This window comes from Lactuca virosa, chromosome 2, assembly GCF_052849685.1.
Source record: "Lactuca virosa cultivar CGN04683 chromosome 2, Lactuca_virosa_CGN04683_v6, whole genome shotgun sequence".
Taxonomy (NCBI): Eukaryota; Viridiplantae; Streptophyta; class Magnoliopsida; order Asterales; family Asteraceae; genus Lactuca; species Lactuca virosa.
This window is the reverse complement of record NC_136427.1, coordinates 146519209-146542409: the sequence shown is the minus strand read 5'-3', so window position 1 is coordinate 146542409 and position 23201 is coordinate 146519209. Positions and strand designations below refer to the sequence as shown.

Here is a 23201-nt window from a genome sequence, read left to right as displayed (position 1 = left end):
TCTTCCTGAATGATTAAGTTATTCAAACCATCCACAGTCGGTCATATGTTGGAAGTAGATATGAATCAAGACTGTCATGGGTTGGTTTGTAGAGGTCCAAGTTGGTGGACAAAGTGGTGCTACAACACTCATGAGTACTCATAAGTTCTGAGCATTGGATTCAACCCACGCTCATTTGAATTACTTCATGGATTTTATCACGAGTGATCATGAGACGATAATATCTTATATTCTTAAAACCTAGAGATATGAGTTGTTACTATGAGTTGGTTATACATTGATTGCACGAAAACACATTGGTAACTCGATGTTATAAAACGTGCCTTTGTGTATAATATCTGTGGGCCCCTCGATGATTTAGCGATGACACATGTGAGTGCTTGGCCAAGCCAGGACTGATTTGATTTGTTCAATCAGTCAGTCATCATAAATCGAAAATCGGGAAACAACAAATGGACAGAGAGAATGATTATAATCCATGTCTCAGTCCATATGATATCTAGAATGGAGGAATATATGATCCCTTATCTAATGGACAAGTCATTGACAAAGGTCAGAGTTCATCGACAAGGTCAGAGTTCGACATAAGCTTTTGAGAGCTACGATTGCTGATCGGTTCCTGAAGTCATACGCAATAATAGTTTTAGACTTATCCAAGTGGGAGACTGTTGGATTAATGTCTAAGTCCATAACTATAATTAGTAAGACTTGACCCGACCCGGCATGGTCCATTTGGGTTGCATGACATCATGCATTTGGATAGACTATAATGAGAGAAATAACACTTAAGGTTGGTTAATATATTATAAGTTCTAATACATTAATAAGGTTATTTAATTAGTATTGATCAAGAATTAATTTGGAATTAATTAAGTGATCAAAAGGAGACTAATTAAATATATGGGTTGATTGTGTAAATCATTCATTCTTATATATGTGGGCTTGTGATCCAAGATTTCTTATGTTGGACTAAGTCCATGGGGTGACCCATGGATACTCCATGGAGGTTAAAATCCATGGAGCATAAGGAATGGGTAAAGTTATGAGTTACATGGTGTAACCCTAATAGCCACCATATAAAAGAATCCCATGGCTCAAGAAATCGTGCACTAATGTGTGAGTGTGAGGGCTAGACGATTTCAAGGAGTGTTCAAGTTTCTCTCAAGTTATTCCAAGTGTATTTGGTGTTGTGTGAACCATTTGAGGTGTCACACTTGGGGCACTAGGCACTCAAGCTTCATGAAGACATTCTACATCAAAGAGGTATGTATTCTATCTTGTTATATTTATTATTTTGTATGCTAGATTAGGATAATACCTTGGATGTTCATAATTGTATGTATAATAGAGAAAACATAGATCCAAGGTATTTAGGGTTGCATGTACACTTAGGAGTGTTAGAATGCTCATAACCCAACAGTGTTTTCACAATATTTTCTTATGAATGTTTTTATGAGTCAGTTAATTAAAAAGAAATTTTTGGACTTGAAAATTGGGATGTTACAGGGACTCCTCGTGGTTAATAGGGTATCGTCAGAAGAGAACCCAACAGATCCCTTCACAAAGGGTCTGAGCAGGGTTAAGCACTTACAGCATGCGAGGAGCATTGGTCTGAAGGACGATATTAGTTTTAGTGATTAGATAGTTGTTTGGAAACTTGTAATAGATAAAATGTAATTGACATTTGATGATTAAATAAAAGAGTTTTATTTATAAGTAAAGTTTACTATCATGTGTCAATTGTTTACTATTGTTTCACATTTACATGTTTTACTTCCAGAATGATTAGATTGTTCAAATTATCCACAGTCGGTCATACTTTGGGAGTAAGTTATGAGGTTAAACTTTCATGAAATGGTTCGTAGATTGTCTAAGTGTTTAGACATAGCAAAGGTTTGATGCAACGTTCATGAGTGCTCTTGAAATAACATTTGAGTATTGGATTAAACCCACGCTCATTTGAATCACTTCATGGAATTTATTACGAGTGATTGTGAGACGATAATATCGTATAATATTTAAACTGAGATATATGAGTTGTTGTTTACAAGTTGGTTGTGCATTGATAATGCGTAAACGCATCAGTAACTTGATGTTATAAAACGTGTTGTTGTGTACAATTTAATGTGTAAATAGTACAATAATATAAGTCACAGTTTATCTGTTCCTTTTATCCTAGGAGGGTAAAAGCGATATCTTGGGCCCCTCGATGATTTTGTGTTGACTTATGTGCCGGGCCCGGTCAGGACTGAATTGATGTGTTCAATTAAGTTCTATGTCAAACGAATCAGAAGTCGGGAAACAAACTGCTAGACATTAAGAATGATTATGTTCCATGTCATTGTCCACACGATATCTTGCAGAACGAAGGATTATATGATCCTTCTAAAGGACGCGCCATTGACTAGGTCAGAGTTTGGCAGCGGCTTTTGAGAGCTACGATTGCTAATCGGATTTTAAAGTCGTACTTGCAGTTATAGTTATTAGACTTATCCAAGTGGGAGACTGTTGGATTAGGTGTCTAAGCCCATAACTATAATTGGTATGTACTTGACTCGATAGTAGCATGGTCCTTTTGGGTTGCCTTCACCATCACAATTTGATAGGATGAATTATGGAGAGAGAGGATAATTATGATTTGTTAATATATTATAAGAATAATTTATTAATTGAGAAATAATATTATTTAATTAGTATTGATCAGAAATTAATATGGAATTAATTTGGTGATCAAAAGAGACTGATTAAATTACGGGGACTGATATTGCAATTATATGATAGTTGCAAGTTGGGCTTGTGGATCCCTAGGAAGGGGTGGACGAAATTCTATGTGTAGCCCACATAGATTTCGTCCAAAGGAGGCTTTCTGAAAGGATCTACTGGAGTGCTTAAGGCTTAAGCAATCAGATTAGGGTTTTACCTGAAACCCTAGCAGCTCAGCTATATAAGGAACCCCTTGGCTCCTTGAAATCGGCTAGTGCATTAAGCAAAGGAACCCTAGCCGATTTTAGAGCCTCACCCTCTCTCTCATATTCTTCCAATTGCTACTTGGTGTTTGTGACTCATTAGAGGTGCAACAATTGAGGCACTAAGCTCTTGAAGGTCAAGATCTACAAGCTACAAGGAAAAGGTATTCATCTAACTTTGTTTTATGTTATCAATATCAAAAATTATATGCTAGATAGGGTTCATGCTTTGGATGATTAGAATTGCATGTATAACTTGAGAAAAACCTAGATCCAAAGCATTAGGGTTGCAGGTGCACCATAGGAATGATGTAGTGCTCAAAACCCATCAAGACAAACTTTACATCCTTCGTCACGTCATCTACGTGGGATTTTAGGATTCCCATAAGCTTCGCCAAAGTGTAACTTTTGAACTGTTCATGAGGATTCTCCTCTATTATTTCACGCTTGATTTTGTGTTTTAACATCCTACTTAAAAGATGATTAAAACGACTGAATGTTTGATCAAGTTTTTCTTCAGGATTTTAAACAGAAGCACCAAACTCCAAAAGAAGCAACGTTTGAACCGAATGCTCCAAATCAACGTCGCTTGAATAAAGCTCATTTAACCTATCACGGATTTCTTTTGCCGTCTCACATGCACTCACCAGACGAAAAGTATCTGGTGGAAGAGCAAACCTTATTATTCTCAATGCCTTGATGTTACTCTGCAACTTGTCTTTTTCATCTTGAGGAGTATCTTTATGATCAGCCATTATTGCGTTGTAGTTGGCTTGAGTCTTAACGACCTTCCTAGTAGCTGTGTGAGAGAAAGTCTGTTGCATCATAGCCTCCCATATGGTTGAGTCGTGTTCTTCAAGACCTAGAACATAGTCTTCGAAGTGTAATGCCCAGACTTCATAATCCTGCGGAAAACACTACAAGAAAAACAGCTTTTTACGACGCGCATTTTACGACACGCACGGATTTACGATACGCAAAAGTGTGTGACGTAAAAATAATGTCATCTCTCCTAAAATTTAAAGGATTTAGGACAAGCATTTTTGCGTGCCCGAAAATTAGTGTCTAATAAAAAAACAAGGAGGGCACCTTAAATAAAATGTGTGTTGTCTAACCATGTCGTTTTATAAATTTTAATCAAACGCGCGTCCATCCCGAGGGCAAATGAAATCCCAAAAATTAAAAAACCCGTTTTGTTTCCACCAGCTGAAAACCCTAGCTCGTCCCCGCCGAAAACCCTTTTTCTTTCTTTCTGCTCTCTCGATTCTCAAACCTCCACCACTTCACTTCCCACCGACGACCTCCGCTCACCTCTCCCCCCCCCCCCCCTCCGAAATTCAGTTGCTTCTAATTTGGTGGTTATTACCCCAGTTCCTTTCGAGTTCTCTCCGATTAAATGATTTATTGCCGAGTATGAAGCCTCTACAAACCCTACCTCGACTCCATCGCCATCTACTTCTTCCCAACGGAGACCTGCTTTTACTCCATCGTCGTCTACTTTGCCCTCTGTCGCTATCATTCTCTCTCCACATGCCTCGACAAACCAATTGTACCTTATACCATTCAACGTCTTTCTCCCAGTTGAAGTTGAAGACGAACACTTAAATCGATCTGTTTAGGGTTACGATGCTCTGTTTCCAGGTTTGACGCTATCAATCTGGTTTGTTTTTCTTCAACAAAATGTAATTATGTAAAAAAAAAATTACAACATTTTCATTCTTTTATTGGTTTTCTCATTCGTTTTTCAAGGAAATCTGGAACATATTTCATCAGTTCTTCTATTCTAACCGTTAAACATCTCTATAATTGACCCCCTAAAAGAAATTTTTATAAGAAATATCTTTGATTCCTTGCCGAACCCCTTGGTGTTTGCGTGATTAGCTTTTTTTTCTGATTACTCTGTTAACGGATTTGTTCAGGAAACAACCGTTATTTTGATGATGGAGAAGAACCCATGTACGGTAGGTAAACCCATGTTACTGAATATTTTTCATATTGTGTTCTTTGGCTTTTGTTGCTCAACTCACAAGCTTGTAACCTACAAGAGCAGTTCCACATGCTCGAGCAACATTTGGAGGGTAAGTTCTCGTATTTTAATTCAATTTCCAACTCTAAAATATCTCTGAATTGATTAGGTTTTTACCCTGTAGGCATCTTCTGGAGTGTGCTTTCAATTTACACTTTTTTTTAAAAACCTTCTACAGCACAAATGGGAAATATCACAACTAGCAAAAGTTACATATGATATATGCACAAAGAAAAAGAAATCTCCCTTGGTATTTCATAAATCATCCTAGAGGTCGGTTTGTGCAACCCCCTGGTCTGGGGTTCATAGCCCTAAAATATTTGTAAGGTTTTCAATTGGGTCAAATTGTTTTGTCAACTAGGTCCTTTGTTGATGAATATGATGGGAAATTTTATCCAGATCATCAATATTGTGCAGAGAATAAGTGCTTCCATTTATACTTATGAATTTAGTAGAAAACCCAATTGCACTTCACCTGTTTGATGAAATGCCTCAATGAGACATATGACTTTAATTTTCACCAAATGTAAGGCTACTGCCCAGAATCAAGTGGATTTGTAAGGGATCTTTACTGCATAATTTTTATTTTATTTTTATTTATTTTTATATTTTCACTCAACCAAAGGCCTTGATCATCTTGCTGCTTTTAACTGTTGAATTCTGATTAGGTTTGATATTACAGATGATTACCTTTGTGTTTATTCTATTTATTTTATAATTTTGACAATATTCTGGCCTATGTGTTATATTAGTTGGTATTTGTAGCTTTAGTGTAGCTCTATTTTGGATGTCCTCAGAATCATACATTTGCTTGTGATGTATTTAGTTAAATATTTGAAAAGTAACTCTTTGAATCATGTTAGCTCTTTTAATCTAATTTTAAGGTTTTAACTTTGTTATTAAGCCACTTCACTTTTCGTATGTGATTTTTTAGTTATATTCACTCAAATTCAGTATTTATATTATTGTGTGTGCCTATCTGACCTTAAAGATTCATTGTATGTTGAAGAATCATAAACCAAATCCAATGATTTGATAAATTGCTTCTCTCAAATGAACAAAATGAAAAGACAAAAGGAAATATAAATTTGTGAACCACTGAGAAGTTAAGAAACCAATAATTGATGTTGGTAGTTGATTTTCATAGTAAGTTGCTATAATGTCTGTACTGTAGCTGTTCATGAATCTTGATTGACACTATTATACATGTTGGTTGCTTTCATTGGCTTATATTTAAGAGCATGAAACTAATTCATGCTTAGTGCATTCTATAACTCTACCCATGTCCCATGTTGTTAAATATCTATAAAGTTGTTTTATTGAAATGTATAATGAAATTTGTGCTAAAAAACTTTCAACCATCCTAATTAGTCCTTGAAACAATGGTCAACTTCAATTTATTACAGGTTGTTCATGTTTTTTACACTGTTTACATTATTTTTTCACACAGCAAAATAGATTTCAAAAAGTACAAAAGATCAACCTGGTAACTTTGATATCTTTAAGATTATGTTATTGGCAGTTGTTATACTTGTTCCAACATGACAATTAGCTTTTCACACATCACAAGTTTGCAAAGAACTTGGAAAATACTTAAATATTCAAGTAATGGTTACGACAGGTGGAACCAGCTTAAAAGATGACATAATGAGATTGTATTAACATATTGATCTAATATTATAATAGGTACACTGTCGAGTCAGGGTAGTCTAGAACCTTCCTGCGATGCAATTGGCCTGATGGATTGGTGAAAACCATCTATATAAACGTCCTGTATACAAGAGAACACAGGTCCCTGATTTAATGTGGACTCTAGAATCTAGATGTTATTGTTGTTTGTTCAGCTGATTTATCCACTGATTATAGTCATCAAATATTCAATATAGTCTTGATCGATAAGATAATAAAATTGATAAATTTACAGTAAACAACCCCCAACACCCTTTTGTTATCTTGACTTTTGCATTTTCATCATTTAACTAAATGCATTTTCATCATGTTGCAGGTCAGTACAAGGGCAGTTTGGGTATTTTTATTGATTAGATTTTATCAGATTGAACAGTTTTGCCAAATTCTTGAAGAAGGGCCCAGTCCAGTCCACGTAAGTTATGATTAGCATCAACAAACTTATATATGTCTAAATTTGCTTATTTATACTCTCTCTCTCTCTCTCTCACGTGTGAAGGCAAGAGAGAAAGAACATGAACAGGAAAATGCTAGAGAAAGAGAAAGGGAACGAGGGCATGCTAGAGAAAAAGATAAGGGTAATTTTGCATAAGGTAATTTTGCATTCTTTGTGTTAGAGAAATATGATTTACCATGGTTATAACTTATAAATCTAGCTATATATATTATTATTATATATTGTTTTTTCCTCACTAATGTGAAATAGGAGCAGAACCAATGGAGATTGATACAAGCTCAACAACTTTGCCTTCCGTTATCCCTAACTCTGATGTGATAATTTTAAAAGGTCATACTTCTGAGGTCTGTGTAAATTCTTAATTTCTTAAATCTTGCTTTAAACTTTTCTTGAAGAATATTGGTTCTTTTATAATTTTAGTTTTCTTGTCATAGATACAGTAATACATCTGAACATTTAGACTTTATCACTAGGATTTAGATCTGACGTCTATAATCGATAGAAATGATGAAGACGACGAGACAGATCCAATAAAAACGCAAACCCTAACAGAACTCGACAGACGATTAGTGTATGATTTACACAATCTCCTGCTCTGATAACTATTGTAGAAACCATAAATTAATGATCGATAGATTCTAAACAGTAAAGTGAATCAAATAACAAGAACAATGATCAAAGATGTGTCGAATACTTAATATTATCAAAGCTTTAGAAGAGTTCAACATGAACTTTGTTGTAAAAGCTAAGTGGGCAACACAATCGATTTACCCTAAAACAATACATGCATGCACATTAAATAGTCTAACACTAGCAACATAAATACGGATGGACAGGCCCAATCCGTTAACAGAAGACTAATTATGTACATAACAATTTGACACAATACATTAAATATCCCTACAGACTCATCATTCAGATTTGAGTTCTCCCTCTGGAGTGGATCATTTCAGTTGAAGTTTGGAGTGGAACTCTCCTGCTGGATCAGATCATCATGAGGTTCTGATTGAGTTGTATTACGAATAGGTTGCTCGTGAGGAGTCTCAATTTCTTTAGCAGCTTTATAAACAATGTTTATTAAGTCATCCTCTTAATTATCCTTGGCGTTTGATTCTGAGGAAATTGCTCTTTCAGGTTCATCAAACAAATTTATAAAATCCTCATATAGATTCATAAGAGGAATAGTCTTAGAACTTTTTGATGGAAAGATTTGTCTAGATTGACAATCTTCCTTTTGATACTTCTTCGTGTAGTTGTCATCAAACGTAATATAATAGGTTTCTTCAATTTTCTTTGATCTTTTTTTCAGAACACGATATGCCTTTGAGGTTAATGAATATACCAAAAAGATTCCTTCATCGGATTTTTCATCAAATTTGCTCCGATGTTCTTTTAAATTGAACAAAAGCACCTGGATCCAAACATAAGGAAAAATTTAAAATTAGGCTTTCGATTATTCAAAATTTCATATTGAGTAATCAGAAATCATTTATTAATGTAAGAGCGGTTCTGAGTAAAACAAGCAGTGGAAATAGCATCAACCCAGAAATATAAAGGTAGATTCGCAAATGAGAGCATTGTCCTTGCAGCTTCACAGAGAGCTCGATTTCGTCTTTCAACTACACCGTTCTGTTGCAGAGTGTAAGGCGAAGAGAAATTGTGAGAAAATCCTTTGTTTGTCAAGAATTCTTCAAATGCATGATTTTTGAATTCTAAACCGTTGTCACTGCGAAATTTTCCGAATTGGCTTTTGTAATTGTAGCTCACCTTGTTTGATGAAATCTATGAGCTTCTGAGTCGCATCAGATTTCTATTTATGAAAGAATACCCAAGTAAATCTATAAAAATCATCAACAATAACCAAAATGTATTTGTTACCACCAATGCTTTCAATAACAGATGGACCACAGAGCTCAATATGCATCATTTCGAGTGGTTCAATAATCTTGGTATTTATTATAGAAGAATGACTCTTTCTACTTTATTTTCTGAGCTCAGAAGCAGCACGCAAGTGTTCCTATTCAAATTTCAGAAGAGGCAGTCCACGAACAATATCACCAATTATGAGCTTGTTGATATAAAGTTTAGGTGAGCAAGCCTTTTGTGCCATAACCAACTGTGATCCGAGGAAGCTTTCGTAAGCAAGCAGATAGATGGTTTCCCTTGGATCAGATTTATATTTAGATGATACATATCTCCTTTCCTTTTTGACTTTAGAAGAACAACTTTAGATTTCTTTTCTATGATTTCTTAACCTTCTTCATTAAAAGACACTTTGAGACCTGTACCTACAATCAATTAAGAAACACTAGTTAGATTGTGTTGCAAGCCTTCTACATAAGCTACCTTCTGAATAGTGAATTCTCTATTTGTTATCATGCCACATCCCTTTATTTCTCCAGTGGCATTGTTTCCACACTTCATTTTTTCGCCATCTTTTAAGGTCTAAAACTCTCTTAATTCCGCTTTCCTTCCTGTCATGCAACGAGAACCCAAGCCGATTTGGGTCCATGTGAGAGTTTCATTTGAACAGGAAAAATCTTTGTTTTGTTAACCCAAAAGGATTTTCTTTTCAAAGTATGGTTCATCCCTTTTTCCATTTTAAAAACTTCAGTTTTGTTATCACAAAGATTGATTTCAACAAAATTAGGTTTTCGGAGAATGTATTCTTTGAATTTTGGAGCCATCCTTTTCGAAAACTCTTTTTCTTCCTTTTGCAACTTTGCTTCATATTCTTTGAGAGTAATTTCTGGATCCGAAGCTACTTTGTTTTTAACATTAAAATCTTTTGTTTTAGCAATCAGTTTTGAAAACTGGGACCTTGGTGAATAACTTGATTTTGGTTTCGGAGTTTGAGATGAATCAACATTTTGATTGAAAGATCTTGATGAATTAATAGAACTTTAATTTTAATTCATTCCAACTTTCTTCCAAAATTGTTTTCTTTTAATCAAGTTCTTTTTGTATCTTGCATTCATTTGTCTTTTCTTAGCAATTAATTCCTCAACTGATTTCTGAATGTTAACTTTCGGTTTTTTCTTTCTAATCAGTGTTTCATTCTTTTCTGAAGAAGTTTCAGTTGAAACATCTTTTGTGCCACTTGGTCCGGACTTATTGTAACAAGAGTCCACACGATTCAATGGTTCTGAAACATATTTTCCTTTAGATTTCCAGGAGGACATTTCTAAGAGACATTTTGTTGCATCAGCATTGTCTATTGGCTTTGACCAGAAAAATTCATCACACCCTTTTGCATTATCATCATCAACCATTGACGTTAATTCAGAAGTGTCATTTTTGCTCAGTCCTTTCTTTACAAAAACTTGATTTGGAGTTGTTTGAACTTTTGGAAAAAATGTTGCTTCTTCTTTTAAAACTTTTGAACCTTTGTTTTCAACAATTCGAATAAATTCGATTGAGTTTTGAAAAATTAAAAATTTCTTCGGTTCATCAAGATTTTTCACGAAAGCAGAACAATCAATTTCGTCATCTACAGATATTTCACTCATTTCGCATTCATCAAATTCAGAAATATTCTCGGAATCAAGAGTATCAACCAAATTCAATTTCTTGCATAATAAGCCATATTTCCGCATAACACTCAATTTGATTTCTTGTTTATCTTTTTCAGTTAAAATATCTTGCAACATGTTTTTATGTTCATTGGACTTAATATATTCTTCTATTTTCTCAAGTCCAACTCTGTAAGAATTAGAAATATCATCTGAATAAACAATTGATTCACATTTATAACATTCAACATCAATTTCATCTTCTTTCAATTCAAGAAAAGGAAAAATCATTTATGCAAACATTTACCTATTTCGCAATCCAAATGAAGCTGAGTAATAATGAAATACATATGTTTAGCAATTAAACAAAAAATATTTCGCTGTTTTAAAAGTGCTCTACTATCACTCTTAAGGAATATAATATCATCTCTAGATCTATTAAGCTCAACTTCCAACGCTTCTATTCTTATTCGTCTCTCCTCATTCTTAAATGTTACCTTGTTAAGATTATCAATTACGTTAGAATTACTAATACGAGTCCTTTTTAAGCTATCACTAAAAACAAAAATAATATAACGTAAATCATCCAATTGATAATCATAACGTGATGTAGGGATGTTAAGAGATTTAAGAATAGAGTGTACCTTGTCGACAACCTTCTCGCATTCGATCACCTGCTCCTTGATTGTCTTCGTAGCAAAGCAGTTATCCGAAGCTTTTCCACCATTAGTTGCATATCCTTGCCTTTCTGAACTGCCACGCTGAACCATCAAAAACTTGTCTGCATAACCTTGCTTCTCGGAATTCACCACAAAACACCTGCCATGAGTAGGTTTCCTTACTTCATCATCCTATGAGTCTGTAGACCATATCTTGACTCGACCATCATCACTTTCCTCTTGCACCATCAGCATAGGCTTCACATTTGATGCATTTTTCTTTCGGAGTTCGTCTAGTTTCTGAGTGTAGTAGGCTTCGTCTTTATCCTTCTCCTTCTTCTCATTCTGCTTCATAGCATGCACTCCTTTACGAAGTGATTCTTGCCATGAAAATAGTTGTAGCCAAATCCAGAATCACCAAGCAATTTCTTCTCTTTCTTCTCATCCTCATTCTGAGAATTCTTGTAACTCTCCTCTCTTGGCTTTTCGTAACTGGAATTGCCCTGTTTGTACTTGTTTCTGAAACGAGAAAAATTCTTCTTAAAGAATTTCTTTGGGTTAGACACCATTAACAATTTATCTTCTTTTGAGAGATCATCGTCAGATATGTCAGATTCGGAATCATCGACAACTGATTTCTTTCATTTAGCAACCAACGCCAAAGATCCAACACTAGAGACAAGCTTAGCTTCTTTAAGTAACTTCATCCTCATGAGATTTCAGAATTCCCACGAGTTTTGCCAGCGAATAGTTTTTGAATTGTTCATGTTCCTTAACAGTAGAAACAATAGATTTCCATTCAAATCTAAGACTATTCATGAATGTTACCTTTTTTTCAATGACTTGTCGCTTAAGATTGTATTTAAGCATTCTGGTTAATAAGTGTAGTCTGCAAAGAATGTTCCAAGTCAGCATCATCTGAAAATAATTCATTCAGTCTATCCCATATTCCTTTTGCAGTGTCACATGAACTGGCAAGTCGGAATGTGTCAGGGGGAAGAGCAAATCGAATAATTCTCATTTCTTTTAGATTACACATAAGCTTGATCTTCTCATCATTTGGAGGATTCTCCGCAATGTATGCATCATATTCAGCCTGAGTTTTGACTTCTTTCTTCATTTATGAATACTTGTATGTTTCAATAGTCATTGCATGCCAAATACTAGAACCATATTCTTCGATTCCCAATTCGTAATCTTCAAATTGAAGAGCCCAAACCTCATAATCTTCTGGAAAAAGGATAGGAATACTTGTTGTTGAACCAATGCTACTTGGGAGATTGAATGAGAGAGAGTGAAGATTGTCGTTAGCCATTTTAATGATAATTCAAAATATAGAATCAAATGTGTAAAGTTGAATCGAGTTCAAGGGAAAATGAGAGATTTAGATCTGAGATCTACAATCGATTGAGACGGTTGAGATAACAATAACAAATCTATGAAAATGAAAAACCCTAAGGAAAAACCCTTAACTCGATAGAAGAATAGCGATTGAATTACACTATCTCCTACTTTGATACATATTGTGAGAAACAATAAAAGATCGATAGATTCTATATTTATGAGATGAATTAAAGACAAGAAACAACAATGATAAAAAAAAGTGTCGAATGTATTAATCATAGCAATAGAATAGTTCTTGGAGGCAGAACTATTTTGTACTTGCTTCAAAAGTTGTTAATGTTGGATTAGTGTCTAAGTCCATAACTATATTTGGTATGTACTTGACCCGATTGGCATGGTCTATTTGGGTTGCATGGCATCATGCATTTGGATAGACTAAAATGAGAGAAATAACACTTAAGGTTTATTAATATATTATAAGTTCTAATATATTAATAAAATTATTTAATTAGTATTGATCAATAATTAATTTGGATTAATTAAGTGATCAAAAGGAGACTAATTAAATATATGGGTTGATTGTGTAAATCATCCATACTTGTATAGTGGGCTAATGCTCCATGGATTATCAAGTTGGGCTAAAACCCATAGGATGCTCCATGGATTCTCCATGGTGTTTTTGTACCCATGGATCATGGAAATGAAAGGCCATGACAATTAGGGTTTACATGGTATAACCCTAATTGTGACACACTATATAAGCATCTTATTCTTCCAAAAAATTGGCCACTATTAAGGAATGGTGAGGGCTAGCCGATTTCATGAAGTGTCTCATTTCTCTCAAGTTATTCTAAGTGTATTTGGTGTTGTGTGAACCATTTGAGGTGTCACACTTGGGGCACTAGGCTCTTAAGATCCATGGAATAAAGCTATATCAAAAGGTATGTCTTCTAACTTATATTATTCCATATGAATCAATGTTTGTATGCTGGTTAGGATAATACCTTGGAATATTCATATTTGCATGTATAATAGAGAAAACATAGATCCAAGGTATTTAGGGTTACATGTATACTTAGGAGTGTTAGAATGCTCAAAACCCAACAGTGTTATCAGAGCCTAGGCTTGTTTTCTTGTTATACTTGCAAAATTGGCTGAAAAATCAAAGTTTGTTGCTGTCTGCTCAGCAGACTCGCCGAGTCCATGAAGGGACTCGACGAGTCCAAGGCTAAACTCATCCAACTCGCCGAGTTGGCTAAACTCAGACAACATATCTTCGACTGTTTTGGCTGGAATTGGACTAGGAACATTACCCTAAGCTGTTTTTCAACTTATAAACCTGTTTTTGATGTGGTAATGTTCATGCTAATCCAATTTCAAAGATAATTGTCAATAGATTCATTTTTTGTATTAGTTTAATGGTTAGGCTAATTACATGAAAAAGTTTGATTGAATTATCTTGTTCTTATGAGTTGCTTAGATTAATAGAAAAGTTATGTGAAATTGTTGTTTTCAATCCAAATTAATCTAAGAGTTGGTTCTAAAATGTGTTTTTGTAACTTGTCCTCAAGTTATATGAAAATTCACATTTAAGATTCATAAAACTCATAAATATTTCCATAGGTTATGAATAAAGAAAAGTCATATTCTTTTAATAGTTTAAAGTCTTCCATAACTTGGCCTCAAGTTATGGAACTTGAAGAGTTTTTTTTAATTAAAACTACTTTAAACACATAAGTTATGAAATTGAATAGTTTTGAATAGTTTCAAAACTTGCCCTCAAGTTTTGGAATTTGTAAAGTTTTCCCTTATGAATACTTTAATTCCAAGTTAAGCCCTTTGAATTTTAAAAGTTAAAATGCAACCTTTATACTTTATAGTATTATAAGTTTATATATATATATATATATATATATATATATATATATATATATATATATATATATATATATATATATATATATATGAGAGCAAGTCAGTCTTACTGTTAGTAGGCCTCATTCATGAAACTGCTCTATAAGGGGGGTATAAGGTTACTGCCTATAAAATGGCAGTTTAATGGGTGTCCACTCTCACCCACCGCTTCCTTGACTGGTGGAGGGTCGTTAGCCGAACGGGTAGGACAAGGACTAGAATTCTCCCTTCATTAAAAGTATTAATGATAAATACTAAGTAACTAAAGTTTTATAAATTCCCAATCTTAGTTACTTAGGAAAATGTGAATTTGGTGCTAACCCATGAAATTACACTTTGCACTTTGCTTAAGTCGTTAGTGGAGCGCGTGTGGGTAACCGGCACACTAACCTGGATTTAACAAGGTAGGCAAAGGGTAACTTAATATTTATCATAGTATCGGTGGAGCGCGTGTGGTTAACCGGCACATCGATCGAGGGGTAAATATTAAGGGTACCAAGTATATTTGCATGGTTATTCACATCTTGTTTTGTGATCCTCGGCATCCCAGTCACAAAATTTGTGAGGGCACAATCGAGATTGAAACATGCCATTGAACAGTTCAATGAATCTCAAAAGATCTAGGAGTTTCAAATCCAAGTAAAACCTAATTAAATTATTTCGTTTTCATGGTGGGAATTGGTGAATTGTCATTCTCCTACCTTCAAATATTTTATAGCTTGGATTACGGCATCCCTCTTCCAAGTTATAAAAGTATTGTGTTGGGTCCTAGCCTTAATATTTCATATTGGGTGTTATATTAAGGACTTTAGATCAACTATCTTGAATATCTCCCAAAAGATGTCTAGTTCAGACATCTATGATCTTCCCAAATCTCTTGGAACTTCACTTCCTCCACCTCCTCCAATTATTCTCCCTAACCCACAAGTTCAAGGTCACTCAAGCCCTATTGGCAAGCAAAGTCTATGTGTGATTGCATCTTGGAGATGAAGTCACATATTGACAAGTCGGGAGAGTTGGGTGTCAAAGTCTTAAGCAAGTTGGATGTTCAATCACTTTCTAAGTCACATAGTGAGTTCCTTTGAGACTACTATGAAACAGACTATGACATGACCCTTAATGATCTTATCTATTTGCTTGGTGCTGCTGAATCAGCAATGATTTGAGGACGAGTAAAGCAAATTTGATTAGGAGATCAACTTCCCAATGGACATTGACAATGGTAACATTGGATATCTAGAAAAAGATTTCTCTTCCCAATGGAAAGGGATCGGCCACAGTCATATCGGTTGACCAAATGGTAAAGAGAAAGGCTAAGTCTGCGATAGTCCCATGTACCATTCCCAAAGAGTCCATATGCTTCTCTTGCCAAAGGAAGGGGCATTGATTGCGAAGCTGCCTATTTACCTGAAAGATCATAAGGTTGATCAAGTCAAGAAGTTTGACTCTACTTCAGGTAAAGTCCACTATCTAACTCTGTTAAGTTTCTATTCTGAGATTCTTATTACATGATGTGACTGGGTCACATATTGATATTTTAAGAATCAAAGAAAAGTGAAGAAACTTAAAGGAAGTATATGTTGATTCTGATCGCGAAGATGGATTTCGATCGCATGGTTCGGTGATTAGAATTTTGAGCTGTTGCTTAGGAGTTATGATATATTGCTTAGAAATAGATAACAACAAGTTTTTCATATGCTTTTGCAGTGTAAGGATAAGTTTTTCCGCAAAGTTTTAAAATAAAAGGACAAATTTTTGATTTTATTTATTCTGAGTATCCTTACAATGACATTTGTTAAAAATTGTTGTTTATATGATTCCATTGATTGCAATATTGAAAAATGGATTTGTTTCTTTCATTTGTGGTAATGTCTAATTACCAAATAAGGAAAGATTTTCATCACCCAAGTTTTAATTGGACCGAAACTTGAAATCATGCAAGTTGTATAGTATGATGAATGAGAATTTTCATCTTTGGAAAATTAAGACTAATTCCTTGTTCACATGTATATGTGAGTCAAGTGAATGACTAAGGGGTCGAGTACACATTCTTGTGCACTGATCAAGTCCACCACAAAGATCGTTAAGACTATTCATCATGATTTACTAAACTTTAGTAAATATGGTTTTACTTACCAGATTAAGTATAATACTGAAACATTGGAAACGTTTCGATGTATGGCAGAACGAATGAGAAGAATCAAATTAGGCAGAAAGATAAAAGTTTCTCAAATCTGAAAAGATGGGAGAGTAATTTAGTATCATGTTTTGTGATCATCTTAATGATTAAAGAACCATATCACAATTGGTCTTCTAAGAACATCTTAGTGCATTCTTATGGCTAAGAAGTGGAGTAATGAATTGTTGAAATGGTTAAATTAAGAAGATGAGTCATACTTCGTTCCAAAACAAGTCTTAGAGTCATATTCCAAGATTGTAACTTGAGTGACACATCTTAAATAAGGTTTATAACACTTGTCAAATGTAAGAGTAAAATGTTTTCTACTCTTGTACATTTGAAATTGTTAAGTTGTGATGTTTTGGATAAAACAAAGACCAACTAAGGTCAATTGTGTGAAGTGTTTGTCTTGATAAAGAATCTGCACTATCTCTTGAATATTTGGCAAGATAGTCTTATATGTCAAGAGGACAGTGAGAGTCTTAAAGATCCTGAAAGAATTTCAAGATCTAATCAAGAATAAAAACATGTAGTTTGATGCTAGCACACGACGTGAGGTTTATAACCTATCGTGTTGACATATTTCTATTTCTGTGCCCATTCCAGTTAAAAGTTGGTTTTGCATATGAATTTTGAGAGTTCTCAATTGGTTGCATAACAACTTGGAAGCAATGGCAGGCCCTTGTACTGCCAGGTGGCAAGAAATTAAGATCGAGTTCAGTCCATATGAGTTTGGATTTGTCATTATCCTTGTCTTGTGATTATGGTTTTGACAAATTCACATGGATAAGAACACATACACCATAAAATCTAAGTGTCATAAGGTTTCTCTCCTATTCATGAAAATGATGGTGAGGAAACACTTTCACTAAGTAGATTTTAAGTAGATAACAGTTGTGATATTTGCATTCTCAAAGTCGTTAGTGGAGCGTGTGTGGTTAACCGGCACACTAACATGGACTTGTGAGAAATGGCAAAGGTCTAAACAATTGAGACTATGATTACGGCATCCCTTTTCATAGTTCTAAAAATTGTTTAGACACACATGTGAGCTATCTAAGGAAAGGTGTGTGATTTTGATAAAGTTTTATCAAAACATCTCGTATCAGAAATTTGAACTTTGGTAAGAAAGTCAATAAAGTATTGATTTCTAGAAGTTTAGTTGATTTCTGAGTACATGTCAAAGCTAGTGGGAGCATAAGTGTTATGCTAATAATCATCATGTTAGTGGGAGCATGATAATTATTATTAGTATTGCAAGATAGCAATGTTAGTTATAGAAAACAAAAGTTTCAATTCGTGAAGTCGCGGGGGTTGAAAAGTTGTTTTGCTATAATTAAGGGAGAGGAAATTATACTTCATTTCAATTCTAAAAGCTTAGATTGAGGTTTTAATCATCTTTAGTCAAGGATATATATGAATTTTGTTTTGGAATGGCTCAACATAAGGAAATTCTATATATGGGTCCATTATTTGCGTTCTAAAATTCGATTATGATTACGGCATCCCTTTTCATAATCTGAATTATGAGAACTTGGCAAATAGAAATATTGTAGCAAAAGGACTAGTCTAGTATCATGTCTTTATGTGATACATCATGAATCGTGTCTCATATGCTTCGGATATAGGATCGATTGCATGTGCTATAATATTCATCCTTTATAAAATTTTCCAAATGTCTGGGGCATTAAGAAGGGAAAATGACTAGAATTGGATATGACTAAAATGATTAAGCAATTGTCGAGAACAATCTAAGGTTTACCAAAGATTGGTTTCTCAGGGACAATTGGAAGTATAATGTTAATTTTGGAAGGACCATATTGACATATTCTGAAAAGAGGCAACTCTTGTTCAGAAGTGATAGTTAAAATGGGAATATGGAAATGTTTCCGTAGGTGGAAGTTATTCAATTTGTGTAAGATTAGAAAAACTTAATGCAAGAAGGATGTTTCCATGGAGTTGATCTCCATTGGAATACTCTGTAATGTCTGTTGACAAGTCTTTGTGACTTTGTGCATAATCATTACAAGAGGATCAATGCATATAAGTTTAAAATCTAACAATATTTTGGTAAATGGCATGAATTTGGAATTCTTGCATTTGTGGTAAGGATTTGGGACTGTGAAATGAGAATCATTGGAATTATGTTCAATCGATCTATTTCACAAAGTAAAGATCATAGACAAACTTAGTATGCATACTTGGTGTATGGCATAACTAATGTTTAGACAAACATAGTGTGCATACTTGGTGTATGGAATAACTAATGTTTATACAAACATAGTGTGCATACTTGGTGTATGGCATGACTAGTGTTTAGAAAACATAGTGTACATGCTTGGAGCATGGGACAACTATTGTTTTAATTCAAGTATAAAGTTGATAGTTTGAAACAGTATGCAATGAATACTGTGTAATCAATATGGTGATAAATAAAAGGTGTTTTATTTATATTCATAAGTTCTGAGACCATATTGGATTCGATTATTCTTGTGTTTCACTTTGCATGTTTTGACTTCCAGAATAACTAGGGCGTTCTTCCTGAATGACTATGTTATTCAAACTATCCACAGTCGTTCATATGTTGGAAGTAGATATGAATCAAGACTGTCATGAAGCTGGATTGTAGATGTCCAAGGTATGGGACATAGCAAGTGGTGCTACAACATTCATGAGTACTCATAAGTTCCGAGTAGTGGATTCAACCCACGCTCATTGGAATCACTTCATGGATTTTATCACGAGTGACCATAAGACGATAATATCTTATATTCTTCAAACCTAGAGATATGACTTGTTGCCTATGAGTTGGTTATACATTGATTACGCGAAAAAGCATTTGGTAACTCGGTGTTATAAAATGTGCCTTTGTGTATGATTCAACAAGTAGTAGAACAAGCATATGATTCGAAGTTTATCCATCCTTTTACCCTTAAAGGGATAAAAGTGATATCTGTGGGCCCCTCGATGATTTAGTGATGACACGTCGAAGTGCTTGGCCAAGCCAGGACTGATTCGATTTGTTCAATTAGTCGGTCGTCATAAATTGGAAATTGGGAAACAACAAATGGACAGAGAGAATGATTTTAATCCATGTCTCAGTTCATATGATATCTACAATGGAGGAATATATGATCCCTTATCTGATGGACGCGTCATTGATTTGTTCAGAGTTCGACGGCAACAACTTTTAAGAGCTATGGTTGCTAGTCGGGTTTTGAAGTCATACGCAATAATAGTTTTAGACTTATCCAAGTGGGAGACTGTTGGATTATTGTCTAAGTCCATAACTATATTTGGTATGTACTTGACCCGATTGGCATGGTCCATTTGGGTTGCATGACATCATGCATTTGGATAGAATAAAATGAGAGAAATAACACTTAAGGTTTATTAATATATTATAAGTTCTAATATATTAATAAGATTATTTAATCAATATTGATCAAGAATTAATTTGGAATTAATTAAGTGATCAAAAGGAGACTAATTAAATATATGGGTTGATTGTGTAAATCATCCATACTTGTATAGTGGGCTAATGCTCCATGGATTATCAAGTTGGGCTAAAACCCATAGGATGCTCCATGGTGTTTTTGTACCCATGGATCATGGAAATGAAAGGCCATGACAATTAGGGTTTACATGGTGTAACCCTAATTGTGACACACTATATAAGCATCTTATTCTTTCCAAAAATCGGCCACTGTGAAGGAATGGTGAAGGCTAGCCGATTTCATGAAGTGTCTCATTTCTCTCAAGTTATTCTAAGTGTATTTGGTGATGTGTGAACCATTTGAGGTGTCACACTTGGGGCACTAGGCTCTTAAGCTCCATGGAATCAAGCTACATCAAAAGGTATGTCTTCTAACTTATATTATTCCATATGAATCAATGTTTTGTATGCTAGTTAGCATAATACCTTGGAATATTCATATTTGCATGTATAATAGAGAAAACATATATCCAAGGTATTTAGCGTTGCATGTACACTTAGGAGTGTTAGAATGCTCAAAACCCAACAGTTAACCCTAGAATATACATGCACGCTACTTATAGACTAAATAATAAATCAATTTCGAACATGGACAGGCCCAATTTTGAATTGGGATCTAAACGTAAATCCAAAATCACAATTTGACACAACACTAATTTAGACTTAACAGTAGAGATATGTTGCGTAAAGTAGTGGTTGCTGGAACGTTGATCCTAATGCTGCTAGTTCTACCTCGAGTCAATTAAGGGAGATGATTTATGCGATTGATTCATTCATCTATTGTGATTATGCTTCCATGATGAAGTTGGGCTCCCTAGATATCGGTGGCCTTCGCCAACTATGCGCATATGATGAAAATGAACGAGTGGGTCCTAGCAGCAACGCTAAGATCACTGGCTTGGATGGAAAAGCCGATAAATGAATAACTATTCTTACTTATGGGGCTTGTCCCTATTGTGCTGCCCTAAATGGGTGTGAATGAATATTTTTCTCTTTTGTTGGCCTTGTGTGGCTTTGGTTTGCCAGGTTTTGGCATGTAATAGAACAACTACTTTTTTGTTATTTATTTATGTATGTTGGGATGTGTGTTTTTTTCTCTTTGTTCTACATGCTTATCTCCTTTTGGACTAAGCGTCCATAATCGGGTTAGTTTCCTAACCGCCATATAAAGCTGAGTGTTCGCGCCTGTAACGCCCGCAGATCCGGGCTAGTCAATTTAGAGACGATGAGCATCAAAAATGAGTTTTTGATGGAAGATTATTTAGAAAAATTATTCTTAACCAAGTTGTATTATATGTTACAAGGGTTCCGTACATATAAAGAATGCCGAAATCCGAGTTATAACGAAGAAGTTATGGCCCGTCGAAGTTTTCTGGCAAAACCGACACGGCACCGGGAGACGTAAATAGTGAATTTACGGTAGAATAATTATTAGCCTTAGTTATATAAACAAAATTTGTAGTATACGTTAAACCGAGAACATACAAAAAAAGAACGCCCAAATCTGACTTCGTATGAAGAAGTTATGAATTTTATAAGATTTGGCATAGCAGTGCACGGCCCGAAACTCGAATTTTAGTTCAAGCGGTTTTTGGCCTACGCGACCTAAATGAGAGTTGAAGATCTCAATAATAGGAACTCAACGGTAAAAAGACAGACGAAAACGGAGTCCGTATGTAGAAGTTATGAATTTTACGCAGACATTTAACAGTATAATCTCCTCCTACTGTTAAATTTTAGATCGGTCGAGAATTAACCGACGGAGTCTAAATGAAAGTTCTAGATCTTGTTTTTACCTACGCGTGGATATAAATAATGTCGAGAGTAGAGCTCGTATTTTAAAGATATGGATGAAACTTGGTCTCTACTCTTCGAGCGCGATAAATTCGATACAGTTTTGTAAATCTAAGATAGAATGAGAATTAGCTGACGGCGTCTACCAACACGTGGATATAAAGAACGTTAAAAATGGAGTTCGTATGAACGAGTTACAAATTATAATAGCATATTTACGTATTAAAATAAAGTATAAATCATATATACGTACACACACACACACACACACACATATATATATATATATATATATATATATATATATATATATATATATATATATATATATATATATATAAATGTATATATCATTAGAAAGGTATCGATGACGCGGTTATTATAAGACTAGTGTTGAGTACTTTCGACATTAGTTTAGTACAACTATCGTTAAATCTATTTAAAATAGTATTATGAAGGGGTGTTTAGTCGTTTATATAACTATAAGGTCATTAAGTAATTATGAACGGTAGATTTTGTAAATTCAATTACTATAAATAAGAGGCTTGGGCTCTCATATTTCTTGCACCATTCTCTTGATTCAAGAGTCTTTCTCTTCTTATCCCCCGAGCATTTCGGTCCCTCGTTATTCGACTTCTCTTTCTGTAGTTTTAGTATAGTAAGGTGAGCGTTGAAGCGCTGCAAGAATCTTTCTTAGAAAGATTCAGCGACAAAGTTCTGCCCCTGCAGAGCCCGACTCCTAGCTAAAACTCTATTGTAAGTAAGTTATGATTACCCAATTTTAAATATAACTTATATTTAAAATTAGTATTGTTATTATGAACTTATAATAAGTATTTGGGCTATTATTATGACTTATATAAGTGTCGTTATAATATCTTTTTTAACTACTCGCGGTACGGGGAATCTTGTTCAAAGGGCCGCATAGGGTTGTTGGATTTCAGAAGTGCTATATGCCAAAATGGTCCTGACCTCCGGTGTTTTATGTCTGGCCCCTGTCTGTAGATAGTGGTTGGAAAATATTGTTTAAACGCTTATATAATGCTAATAATGCTAAGACTAATAATTAGTCACGGTAAATATTAGACTAAAATCTAGTGGTAATAATGCTAGGTTTCGTCGAAGGAAATTATATTGTTAAGAAGCGAAGCGTTATCCGAGTTTGGAA

The 23201-nt window shown here is 34.6% G+C and overlaps 1 protein-coding gene across 9 annotated transcripts in view; it reads left to right on the top strand.

Annotated features, from left to right (window-relative positions):
- The first annotated feature begins 4153 nt into the window (after positions 1–4153).
- LOC145156548 (uncharacterized) overlaps positions 4154–23201 on the top strand; it is a 34090-nt gene continuing 15042 nt past the window's right edge. Inside the window, exons 1-6 of one of the 9 annotated variants that reach the window (XR_013736783.1) lie at positions 4154–4607; positions 4886–4927; positions 5017–5044; positions 6998–7093; positions 7178–7271; positions 7385–7549. Coding sequence is in view for 2 of the 9 variants with exons in the window: in XM_079075871.1 (XP_078931997.1) it covers positions 4593–4607; positions 4886–5044; positions 6998–7093; positions 7178–7270 (363 nt within the window). In the remaining 7 variants the exon portion in view is untranslated. Of the gene's footprint in view, positions 4627–4885; positions 5045–5116; positions 5593–6997; positions 7094–7177; positions 7272–7384; positions 7550–23201 lie in introns of those variants that run through there. The other 8 variants (XR_013736784.1, XR_013736779.1, XM_079075873.1 and 5 more) reach the window with 8 other exon arrangements.